The 12,412-nt window shown below is 38.3% G+C and overlaps 1 protein-coding gene across 1 annotated transcript in view; it reads left to right on the forward strand.

Moving 5' to 3' along the window:
- The window catches only part of cntnap2b (contactin associated protein 2b), a 60,400-nt gene that overhangs the window by 42,373 nt on the left and 5,615 nt on the right, over positions 1-12,412 (forward strand). The window contains exons 12-23 of the mRNA XM_053486780.1: positions 322-441; positions 582-700; positions 836-920; positions 2,249-2,405; positions 3,149-3,276; positions 3,446-3,616; positions 3,999-4,217; positions 4,417-4,653; positions 5,410-5,634; positions 5,873-6,006; positions 7,404-7,497; positions 10,475-10,705. Coding sequence (XP_053342755.1) covers positions 322-441; positions 582-700; positions 836-920; positions 2,249-2,405; positions 3,149-3,276; positions 3,446-3,616; positions 3,999-4,217; positions 4,417-4,653; positions 5,410-5,634; positions 5,873-6,006; positions 7,404-7,497; positions 10,475-10,705 — 1,920 coding nt within the window. The remainder of the gene's footprint in view (positions 1-321; positions 442-581; positions 701-835; positions 921-2,248; positions 2,406-3,148; positions 3,277-3,445; positions 3,617-3,998; positions 4,218-4,416; positions 4,654-5,409; positions 5,635-5,872; positions 6,007-7,403; positions 7,498-10,474; positions 10,706-12,412) is intronic.

The raw sequence follows: 12,412 nt of genomic DNA on the forward strand, positions 1-12,412 counted from the left end.
TAAACTATTAACATATCTTTGGACAGGATTAGCTGACTGCTGTTATTCCACACCCACACACACACACACACATTCTGAGGAACGTATTGCAAGTGTGCATTATCACCGAACTCCCCAACAGTGTTTTGTCTTCTCTTAGCGTTCCTTCTAAATTTAGATGATTAATGTAGTACAGAAATAACGTGTTGTAGCAGTTATTCTAAGTGAGTGTGTATGTGTGTGTGTGTGTGTGTGTGTGTGTGTGTGTGTGCGCGTGTGTGTGTAGGGTGTGGGTAGGGTGTATAGGGACATCACATTGTGCTTACATCTGCTTTTCCGCAGCGATCTACGAGCAGTCATGTGAGGAGTACAAGCACCTGGGCCGACGATCCGACTCATACTGGATCGATCCGGATGGGAGCGGACCTCTCGAACCCTTTAAAGTCACCTGCAACATGACGGGTGGAGAGCCTTTTTTTGTTTGTCTTACAGTATGATGTAATCACTATATTGCAATGTCTTTTCCCGTACTTTCTGGTTCTGTCTATTACAATACAATGTGTATTGCTTGTGTGTGTGTGCGTGCGTGTTAAACACTGAAGATGAGAAAGTGTGGATGATGCTGATGAACGACCTGCCGGCTCAGACTGCAGTGAGCTCAGCGTCTGCTCCCGAGCAGGGCGCTGTACTGAAGCTCGGCTACAACGTGTCTACAGAGCAGGTGTTTTTACTTTTCTTGCTTCGATCAGATGAGTTTCCTCAAAATAATGCAGCAGTATTAAGCATTGTTAAGGTTTTAAGGCTGTATCCTAAAGTGATGTGTACGGTATTGTGTGTGTGTGTTTTCTTTTTTAAGTTAAACACCATCACCAGCAACGCAGAACACTGTGAGCAGTACGTGGCCTACACGTGCAGAATGTCCCGCCTCCTCAACTCCCCAGGTAGTGTGTAGATATATACTGTATATCTATATACAGAAGTGTGTGTGTGTTTGTATCCTCATTTTCCCTAATCCGTCCTGTCCGAAATGCTTCCCTCTTACCTCTTTCATACACTTGGAGAAATGCATTATGAGCGATCTGCACTCTTTAGACTCTAATTTATTGTATTTTACATGTTTATCTCTAACCCAGTAGCTGTACACTTCACCTACTTATAGTCCTTGTGAAGGTGATGTCCCGGGACAAACATTAATCAAACTGCTGCAAAAGAAACAATGAGGACACCGAGACTTTAAAGTTAGCTGCACACTTAGCTGCACACTTTGGTTGTACTATGTGTGTGTGTGTTAGTGTGTGTGTGTGTGTGTATGTTATGGCATTTTAAGTTCTTGTACATCTGCACATCCTGTAACTCAATCATCTTTAAACTGAACATGTAACTTTATCCCTAAGCAGTTACTCACCGTCCCTCTGGACTTGTTACGATCCTCCTAAATCCAACATCCTGGAGCTTTCGCTTCCATGTCCTGCAGGTGCCGGTGAAACCAGAGCTATTTCCCAACCTGAACTATTTTTTTTAAAGAATTACTGTAAAGAGGGACATTTTACATTACTTACATTACATACGTTCTGATTCATACAATAAAAAAAAATCATAGCGTGTCAGAAAAACCTCAAAAACTGTCCTGTCTGTCCTGAACATCTTTCTATGATTCAGGAAGGTTATAGCGTTACATCATGCTTGTACAAAGCAATGACATTGGAGCCTTCTTCCATAAACATTAAATAAAGTTTTCTGTATATATATATATATATATATATATATATATATATATATATATATATATATACACACAATAATCTATACAATATTAAGTTAGAGCTTGGTCTATGACTGTTAGAAACCACTGACACTGGAGACTCCTTCCATAAATGTTAAATAAACTTTTCTATGAAGAAAACTTAGCAGCAGTAATATATATATATATATATATATATATATATATATATACGATAACATGCACATTCCAGAATTATAACTGTACTTCTGACTGGTAGCAATTCCTTAATTAAAGCTTGCCATATCAGCGGTTATACATGACACTGTTTTTACTATAAGTTGTTATTATGGATTTGACAGTGTATTAGAACATTAATATAATGCTGTGATTGATGTTGAACTATCAGATTAATAAAAGATTAATCAACACCATCTAATCAGAATTAAAAGATCAAAAATGCTACTGTAGCATGGTGTAGCATTGTAATTTTTTTGTGTATTATAATTTTTTTTTTTTAATGTTTAAGGCCTTTTTTTTTTTTTTTAGACGGCCCGCCGTACACCTGGTGGGTCGGACGTGGGAACGAGAGACACTTCTACTGGGGCGGCTCAGGGCCCGGAATCCAGAAATGCGCCTGCGGCATCGAGCGCAACTGCACCGACCCAAACTACTACTGCAACTGTGACGCGGACCAGAGACAATGGTGAGACATGAGAACATTAGAACCTTTCTCTCTCTTTCTCTCTCTGACATACGCTAACATCTAAGGCTGTTATTACACGGAACAGGATGAAGCCTAATTATAATACAGTTTGAAACTAATAAAGTGAAACTGTATGTACGGTGTTTTTACAGGGCAATAAATTTTACACTGTGCAGCAGATTTTCTTAAAAAAAACAACACTTTTTTAAAATTTTACTTAAATGGAAAATAATTCAATTTTTGAGACCTTAAGCAAATGTATCCTTTATCGAAATGCAGTATAATCTAATTGTTTTTTTTAACCATTATTATTGTTATTTTAAAATACCAAAATGTTCTAAGGTTAGTACAAGTTGTTTTTTCTGTTTTTTTTTTGCTTGTTTGTTTGTTTTTCTCTCTTTTTGTTAACCTGTTATTTTACAGTTGTATAAGTACAATATGCGCCAAAATGTACAATACTGAAACTCAGGTGTTGTGATGTAATATTTTGGTCACGTTGTCCAGCTCTACATATCAGCTGTACTATAACTACAATATACAGTTACCCTGAACCAGACATCATTTTAGTACAAGCTCTGTGTGGTTCTAATGTAAGTCCAGCGAGCTCGACAAACTGAATAAGATGAAATGGATTCCGTAGACACCTACAAGTCCAGACATGAGGAATGACGTAATGACACGTCCCCCTCTGGTGGTCAGGATGATTTATTGGCGTGTTATTTTCTTGATTTCTTTGGTCTCAGGCGTGAGGACGCAGGTGTGCTGATGTATAAGGACCATCTCCCCGTTACCCAAGTGGTTGTCGGAGACACGCGGCGTTCCGGATCCGAAGCCAAGCTTACTGTGGGACCCCTCCGCTGCCAGGGAGATCGTACGTGAAGTGCATTTTTTTGGGGAAAAAAAACAATTTAGGATGCATGAGACTTTTTACACCCTTGAATGATATTCAAATGACTTATAATCTGTGCTTGCTGGTTTGTGCCTGTTGTGGTTTTTGTTTCAAACAAGATATCTCAGCTATGACTCTGCTCGTTGCTTAGGGAACTTCTGGAACGCTGCGTCCTTCATCACCCCGGCAGCGTATCTGCATTTCCCCACATTCCAAGCCGAGTCCAGCGCCGACATCAGCTTCTACTTCAAGACCTCATCCTCGCACGGAATCTTCCTGGAAAACCTGGGGAACACCGACTTCATTCGCATCGAGCTGAAATGTGAGTTGTTGTTTTTTTTTTTGAAGAATAAAACGTGGGGGTGAAAAATAATAAATAATAAGAAAGTTTGTCCACGCTGATCTAGATTGTTTTCCAACATGCCAGCATGATTTATTTCTTTTACACCACAGCAAAATACTAAGAGTTACTTAGATAGTTATTGCACTATTATTAATGCATTATTGTAGACGAAAGTTATTTACAACAATCTACAACGTTCTCTATAGACGTTACTGCATAAGAAACATTACAAGAAAAAATTACCTGCTGCTTTTCCAAGTAAAGAAGGACTTGCATTAAAATTCCTTCGATCAGAACAACATCCATTACCAAGTCAGTTGAATTGTTTTATTTTTGTTTACTTGTTTATTATCTCACGCAGCTCCTAACGTGGTCTCCTTCTCCTTTGATGTGGGCAACGGGCCTGTGGAGCTGAGCGTGCGCTCGTCGGCGCCCCTCAACAACAACCAGTGGCACAGAGTGGAGGCCGAGCGCAACGTGAAAGAAGCCATACTGCGACTGGACAAAGCGTACAGAGACGTGCGTCCAGCTCCGCCCCAAGGCCACACCCGTCTCCAGCTCTTCAGTCAGCTCTTCATCGGTAAAATGAACGCACTCTGTAATTGTTTTTGTTTGTTTTCGTTCATCCTTGAGAGCTGAAGCTTTCTCTTCCTCTTGTTTACAATACATAAAGATTTTCTCTCAGATAATAAACTCACCCAAGTGGTACACACTTCGTTCTAATGCTAATTTATGGACTATAAATAAATAAATAAAGGGGTATTGATTTCTCGCTCTAGGCGCATCAGGAGGGCAGAGGGGATTTCTGGGATGCATTCGCTCGCTTAGGATGAACGGCGTGACCCTTGACCTGGAGGAGAGGGCCAAGGTGACTCCAGGGGTGAAGCCCGGCTGCTCGGGTCACTGCCCCAGCTACGGCACGCGCTGCCAAAACGGAGGCAAGTGCGTGGAGAAATATAACGGCTACACGTGCGACTGCAGCCTCACGGCCTTCGACGGACTCTTCTGCTCCGACGGTATGTAGGACAGTCATTCTGTAATCTACTGCACTGTACATCTGTTAGATATTTAGTAACTTATACATCGCTTGACATAGTGTTTGTTCAATTCAGTTATTTTGTACAAGATAAAAATTATGATCTTATAATAATAATAATAATAATAATCAGTAAGGGTCACTAAGTATTTTAGAGATGGAAATCACCACGGACCACCTGATATGATATTATCACGATACCCAGGTGCTGATTTTATTTGTATTTGTTTTGCAATTCTCTAAGTATCACGATTTTATAAATATCCTGATTCTATATATACAATTCTAAAAAAACTTAGTCAATAAGTTGCTCATGTGCCACCTGTAGGACAATAAAGGAACTGCAACACATCAAATGCAAACATATTTAAATTAAAAACTAATTAAAAAAATTCGGAGTCAGTGTGGGAGTTATACATGATTCACCACACAGTTTGTTAATCAGCGTGCTCGATTCAGGAGTCTGTGTGTTCACTGTAGGTTTTTTTTTTTTTTTTTTTTTTAACCACATGACCCCTGGAGGGTTCCATAAAGCTGGGCAGAATGAATTACTCTTTCTTCCCGGTCAATCCTGAAGACACTACCCAGTCACAGACATCTATTTGCTCATATGTGCAGAAGAGGGCAGATAGCGCTCTTTTTTGAATGTCTTGCTGGTTTTCTGATCTGAACCCAGACGCCATTTAGTTTATATTGTCTGATAAGCCTTTGTTTATTTCCCTCCCTTGTGCTCTAGATGTGGGCGGGTACTTTGAAAGCGGGACGCTGGTCCGCTACGACTTCATGTCTGGCAGCATCTCGTCTCCTGTGGTGAAGGCCACGTCAGGAGCCTTGAGTGTGGAGGGCAACCTGACACAGGAGGAGCTCAGCTTCAGCTTCAGCACCTCTCACGCCCCCTCCGTTCTCGCCTACATCAGCTCCAGGACTCAGGACTACCTGGCTGTGGTGCTGCGTCACAACGGTGAGAGGAAATGAAAGCAAAACCGATGTGATGATGATGATGATGATGATGATGAGAATATTTTACTTTGCATCTATATTGTGCTTGATATAGACTTTACATATAGAATATAGATTTTTCTTTAATCTTGTTAGCTTCTGCGTCTTTTATTTCCATGTTGTGTGCAATACCTAGCTTGTACTGTAAATCTATATTGTAAACTTGTAAATTTGTTTGTTGCCATGTTTTTTCCTCTCAGGTACGCTACAGATCCGCTACAACCTGGGCGGCCTGAAGGAACCATTCGTTATTAGCCTGGATCACCGCAACATGGCTAACGGTCAGCCGCACAGCGTCAACATCAGCCGGCATGACAGACTCATTTATCTACAGGTCAGACACGACTCTCAATTTACTACTAATAGAGATGAGCAATAGAGTTTCATCGGTGCTCCCAGTCTCCTGATTTATACTGGAATAGGATATTATATAATTTATAGCACTGGTACAAACGTAATAAAGAGTGACAATAAAAAGTTTAGCAAAATTCACTGGTGACAAATATGCATTCGCAGCATGCTTTATATTTATGAGAAATGTTTTAAGTCCAATTTTATTTTATACTCGCATAAAGTACCCTTCGCTGACGGTTAAAGAGTTTGTAGAAATAGTTAAAAAAAAAAAAAAAAAGTAATAAATGATTAGTTAGGTAATAATTAGTTGATGATTAGTTAGTAGATAATAGGTAAATAATATGTTCATTATACCATATAATAATTAATAATACATTTATATAATAAATAATGTATAATATAATGCATCATATAATATTAATAATATATTAATATATTAAATGATTACATTAAAGCTAAAAATAAACTGAACAGCTTTGATGTTATCAATTAATGTATTATTTTTATTTTAGGTTGAAGCCCACATACAGTACATGTCTGTCTGTCTGTCTGTCTGTCTTTCTGTACGGCAGAACTCTCTGTCTAACTTATTAATGCAAAGAAATCACATTTTGTAAGGTTGAGTATCTTATGCCTTGTTTACACGAAGTAGTCCTTCTTTCGTCATCAGACAACTAAATACACTCCCTGTTCGGTAACCAAAGAGTAAATCACAGATGAGAAATCAAAAAAAGTAGATTGGATAAAGTTTAAGTTTTGTCTTAAAACGACTCCAGCATATTACAATTCACTTATGCCACTTCAGAGCTACAGTCAGCATTAAAACTATGAACTAATCTCATTAAAAATACTAAGTTTAGCTTTTGTCCTGTGATGGATTGGCACCCTGTCCAGGGTGTACCCCGCCTCGTGCCCTAAGACTCCTGGTATAGGCTCCAGGCTCCCCGCGACCCTGTATACAGAATAAAGCGGTACTGTATAGATGATGAGTCAGTGAGTGAGTAAATGAGTTTAGCTTTTGTAATGAATATCTATTGGTGCATAGCTTACTTTAAGGTAGAATATTAAATCTGGCACGTAACTCTTCATAACATCACTTTTACTCAACATTTTGATTTCATTTATGGCACAGGTTAAACTTCAGGCAGATATCTTGCAGCAGGTTGATTCCAATTTTTATAAACGATTTATATAAAAAAATAAATAAAACACTTACTAATACTTGCTTTACCTTGGCCCATACCTGCTGTAAATTATCATAACTTATAACATAAACAGTAATATGATACAGTGAACTGTAACATATATTATTTAGTAGCCTGTGTTAGTGCATCTATGTGTGTATGTTTATATTTGTATGTTTTTCCATGTGTACAGTTAGATCATTACCCCACTATGACCTACTCCCTCCCTGAAGCATCCGACACCGAGTTCAACCTGATCAAGACCATTTTCCTTGGAAAAGTCTATGGTGAGTAATTATTTTTTATTTTTTTTATGTACAAGTAATTCTAGAGCCGATAGGCTAAGCTTTCACAAGGCATAACATGTCGGGGTGTAACTAACCCTAGGTAGAAAGTTTCCTCAGAACTCCAGAGCCATGAGACTGCCTGCTTCATGTCTAAAACTCTGTTCAAGGGAACGATTGCAGTTTTCTCCGAACCTTCTTTAAAATGTTTCCACCATTCAAATATTGTACTGCAGAGTCTCATTACCGTACTCTCTTTTGCAAATGTCAATCGCTTTTACAACTTTATTTATCAGAAAGTTTGTCACAAGTCTTGGTTTGACTTTGTACTATGCTGATACCATATACAGTGAAACCTCGGATCGCGAGTGTTCTGCAAGACGAGCACAGATTTTAAATAATTTTTTGGAAACGAACAAGTCTTGGTTTACGAGTACCGAGTATCATGTATCACTTATCCGCTTCTTGTTTTGACATCGAGCATCATGTGATCACAACTGAGCCAATGGTTTTTCTCTCTCTTGTGCTGCTAATTTGTTTTATTTTTACTTTATATTTTGTATTAATTATTTTTATGCATTTATTTTTGGGGGCTATGGAACGAATAATTTTAATTTCTATTATTTCTTATGGGAAAATTCGCTTTGAGTTTTTTGAGTGTTCCACTATATAATAAATATTTACAATAATATACAATATTTTCAGCGTGAAAGTGAATGTCTAAAATGTTTAAAGTCCAGTATATTGTGCGAGTTCACAGTCCAATACAGTGGAAAACAGCTCTGAGACAAAATGGCATCCTCGATTCCCCTCGCGATTTAAAGGTACACTTACATTTTACAAAAGATTAATTTCCTTAGGCACTGTTACAGTTTTTGGTCACATGATGGCAGTGTTGGGATAGGGGACAGAGAATTAGTCAACTGGATCGGTATGCTTTACATTGTATATTCGAGTCAAAGGCGGCGTGTAAGACTCACTTCGTCAGACATAAGAACAAATCAGACTTACGAACGTGTTCCCGGAACTGAACTCATTTGTAAGTCGGGGACTACCTGTATAGATTTTTGTTTAATGTTTATGGAAGGGCTAGCACTTTCTAGCAATACGAAGTTTGAGCTGTGAGATGTTTTCCAGCACGGAAAAGCTAAAAGATTTCAACCGGAGTTTGAATGAGGCCGGTGAGGGTATAAAGTAAGTGATAGAACAGGACATAACTTTTTTGTGGCCGTTCCACAAGTACCTATAAATGGATAACAGCTTGTTATTTACTTATTTGTTATGAGACAAAGATGCGGCAGTTTATGAGGAATAAAACACTACATTATGGGCTGTTAGAGGATAATGATCAACTTCTGGGTGGAAGTAGCAACTCTACCACCATGCTGTTAAATATATTCCTGTAATACCAAGTGTTTTTGGTTTCTAAGCAGCAAATGGATGGCCAAGGACACATGACCAGGCTTGGGATCGTAAACTCCTACCAAATTCGTCATTTAATATAAATTTTTATTGAACTGAACATGATTCACTATCACACACAGAAATCCACTTTCCATATTTTCCAAATGAGTCAGCTCCCCTGAGCGCCCACATCACCCTCTAAGCCCTGTGCAAGGACAGAGATCCTGTTCTCACTCCACTCTCCACGTCTTAGACACAATGCTGATGAGAGCAGAGGCGGCCGTGGACTCTCACAGACGTACCGCAAACAGGCTTCAGGCAGCAGGGCAGTCATCCAGGGGGAAACTCTGAGTAGTGTAAAAATGAAAATCATTTGGGTGGATGAATGATGAGGTGTTCGTGATAGACAGGAAGGAGCTGCTGCATAAATAGACAGCTAGAGGATGACAGATAGAGGGATTGATCTCTGAGGGGCTCGTTACTGGAAAGCAGGCAAGGCTGCGTCTCTGAGAAGACGGAGAACTACACCCGCGTCTGTCTCTCTCACTTACTCAGAGGTAACACTGTGTTGTGTCGTGTCGTGTTGTGTTGTGTTGTGGGTTCTTTGCTGTACTGTTGACTTATTAAACCAGAAGGTCAGAAAGGTAACGGGAAAACTAACTCACCTCACAGACGTCCCAGAACATTAAGAATCAGACAGACGTTGTTGTTCTTTAATAAAGAGTGTTTTATATCACGCTCGTCTGCATTTATCGGTGTCCCGAATAAAGCGTTTATAGCTGCTATAACGTAAGTAAGGACAGGAACTGACATGTTCGATAACATTCAGTGTAACTAGAAATGCACGCCCTTTAATTGACTAAAATGTCTAGCATTGGCAAATTTAATTAAAGCACTTTTAGGGTTGTAAGAGTACTTGCACTTGACCTCACGCCACATCTCTTTGTCCTTTTATTTATTATTTTTTCATTCCGTTGTTATGGAGGATGGATTATGACAATATTAAATAAATAAATAAATAAGTCATTAAATAAATCATTAGAAGAAACAATTTATTAAATATTTATATATAACTATAATAAATTTAAAAGTAGTGTTTAAATGTTCTAAATAAATTATTATTTTTTTTTTTTTATTGTTTCACGATTTATGTATTTTAACATCCACTCAATTATTTGTCTAATAAAATATTTAGTTATTTACTTTGTGAAATACCTAGGTACTGGTTTAATCATTTATTATTATTATTATTATTATCATTATTATTATTATTATTATTGTTGTTATATAATTGTTTATTCATGATTTATTTAAATCATTGGACTTGCACCAGGAAATAGTTAAACCTGTCACGTTGTCCATGTCATATCAAATATTGTCATATTCCACTCTCAATGTGCTCCTGAGTATTTGATTTTTTTACTATTGTTCTATCCAAATTCAATTTTTTGATTTTGTACGATTATTCTTATTGTTTATAAAAAAAAAAAATCCTTGCACTGTTAATATCCAGCATCCAGTACAGTAGCATCACTACATCTCAGATTTTTTTGGTTTGTTTGTGTGTGTTTTTCAGAGACGGGTCAGGTGGACAGTGTGCTCATCGAGCGTTACAACACGCCAGGTTTCGTCGGCTGCCTGTCCAGGGTGCAGTTCAACCGCATCGCGCCTCTGAAAGCGGCGCTGAGACCGAGCGCTCCGTCTACAGCCTCCATCCAGGGCGTGCTAGTAGAGTCCAACTGCGGCGCTCTACCGCTAACCATTCCCGCCATGTCGGTGACCTTTGACCCCTGGCAGCCCGAATCAGGTAAGACAGTGAGGATAAGGAATGTGTGAATTATATATATAAAACATCATTTTTAAGAACTGTTTATGACTAAGGAGATCATTGTAGAGTGGATATTTCATTTATTTATTTATTTATTATAAGAACCATTTTTTAATGATGTTATGTTTCAGCTCGGGGCCTTCGCTCGAAAGTTGCCACTTTCAGTTTTCCCTTCAGGCTCATGTTGCTGTATGCAAGGCCGCTTTATTGATCCAAGTCTCGTTGAAGATTCATGAATGAGTGTCTTCCCGGGGCTGAATATCAGATCTATAGCTCTTTCTTTCTTTCTTCCTGCTAAACATCCTTTCCTTCTCATCATTTAATAATAAGAGCTCTTGGTTTAAATTTCCAGGATGTTGTCAGTAAGCACAAGTAAAAAAAAAATCAAAAATCAAAACACTGTAAGGATGCTAAATAAGTAAAGTTGTGAAGATAATTGAGAAGCTTTTGAAGGGGGCCTTTAAAGGGGACATGTTCATGCAAAATAAAACTTTTAGTCAGTCTAGTGTGCAAACAAAATGTGAAAAAAACAAAACAAAAAAACATTCCATACATTTTGTATTGGCCGGAGCTTAAACAGCCCCAGCCAATACAAAATGCACCCTGTTGTGACCTCATATGAGAAGTTACTCCTCCCTCAGATTGTAGGAGGAGGAGTTAAATAAAGAGAGTTTAAAGTATAAAAAAAAGAAACAGCATTATCTGAGGGGGAATTCAGCTGGACCATTAACAGACACAAACCTTTGGTGATCTGTGCTTGCTAAAGAAATAGTAACTTACAGTATGGGACCTTTGAAATAATGGAACGTCTGCTCCTGTAGCTCCTGATCCTCCTGAACAGTGAGTGATGATCTGTAAAGAGCCTTTTATAAACAGTCTCACTGGGGTTTTTTTGTTTGGAGACCTGTGGAGGGTGAAAATGCCAGTATATTAATTTCTTGTTTCTGAAAAACCCAGACGAGGCAGTTAAAGTTTCAGTGAAAAGTAACCGAAATGCTTGACCTGTAGTTGCCTGATTATGTGTAATAACATATTATTAGCTGCTACATCACTGGGTATACGGATAATTGTATGGATAAATAAAAAATAAATAGAAAAACCTGGCTGTTGAGTTGATAGTCTGTGGAGCGTTCAAGTCAAACCAGGACTTCTGATGAAATTTCAAGTTTGGTGCATTAAAGGAGTTCCTGGGAGGCCAGAGCTTCAGACGTCCAAGCAAGCAATCCAATCATGTTTTGGGCGTTCTGAAAAAACTTTCTACCTTGATGGTATCCAAGCACTATTAAAATGTTGAGATAAGTGCATTAACATAGCAGAAGATTATATACAGAAATAAAGGTGAGTTTTAACTCTCATAAATGTATTCTGTGCGATCAAAAGTCCCGGTTTGACTTGAACGCCCCTCATATATACAGTACAAATGTATACACTGTATGTTCTTTCTTTAGAAACGTGTTGTTTTGGTGCGTAATAGCGATTGTATCTCTATAAGTTCATAATCGTGTTTTGCAAGACATGTCACAAGTTATGCTTTTAGAGAAATCATCTTCCTTGCTGCTTTTGTAATCCGATGCCGCAAATCTCCAGCTTCATTTCCCTCCTATTGATTAAAAATATTGATTTTATTCTTTATTCGGGTCGGATGAGTTTTCTGAGAAACGTAACTGTACTGTATGTCACGGTTTA

The sequence above is a fragment of the Clarias gariepinus genome, chromosome 25, assembly GCF_024256425.1.
Source record: "Clarias gariepinus isolate MV-2021 ecotype Netherlands chromosome 25, CGAR_prim_01v2, whole genome shotgun sequence".
NCBI classification, from domain to species: domain Eukaryota; kingdom Metazoa; phylum Chordata; class Actinopteri; order Siluriformes; family Clariidae; genus Clarias; species Clarias gariepinus.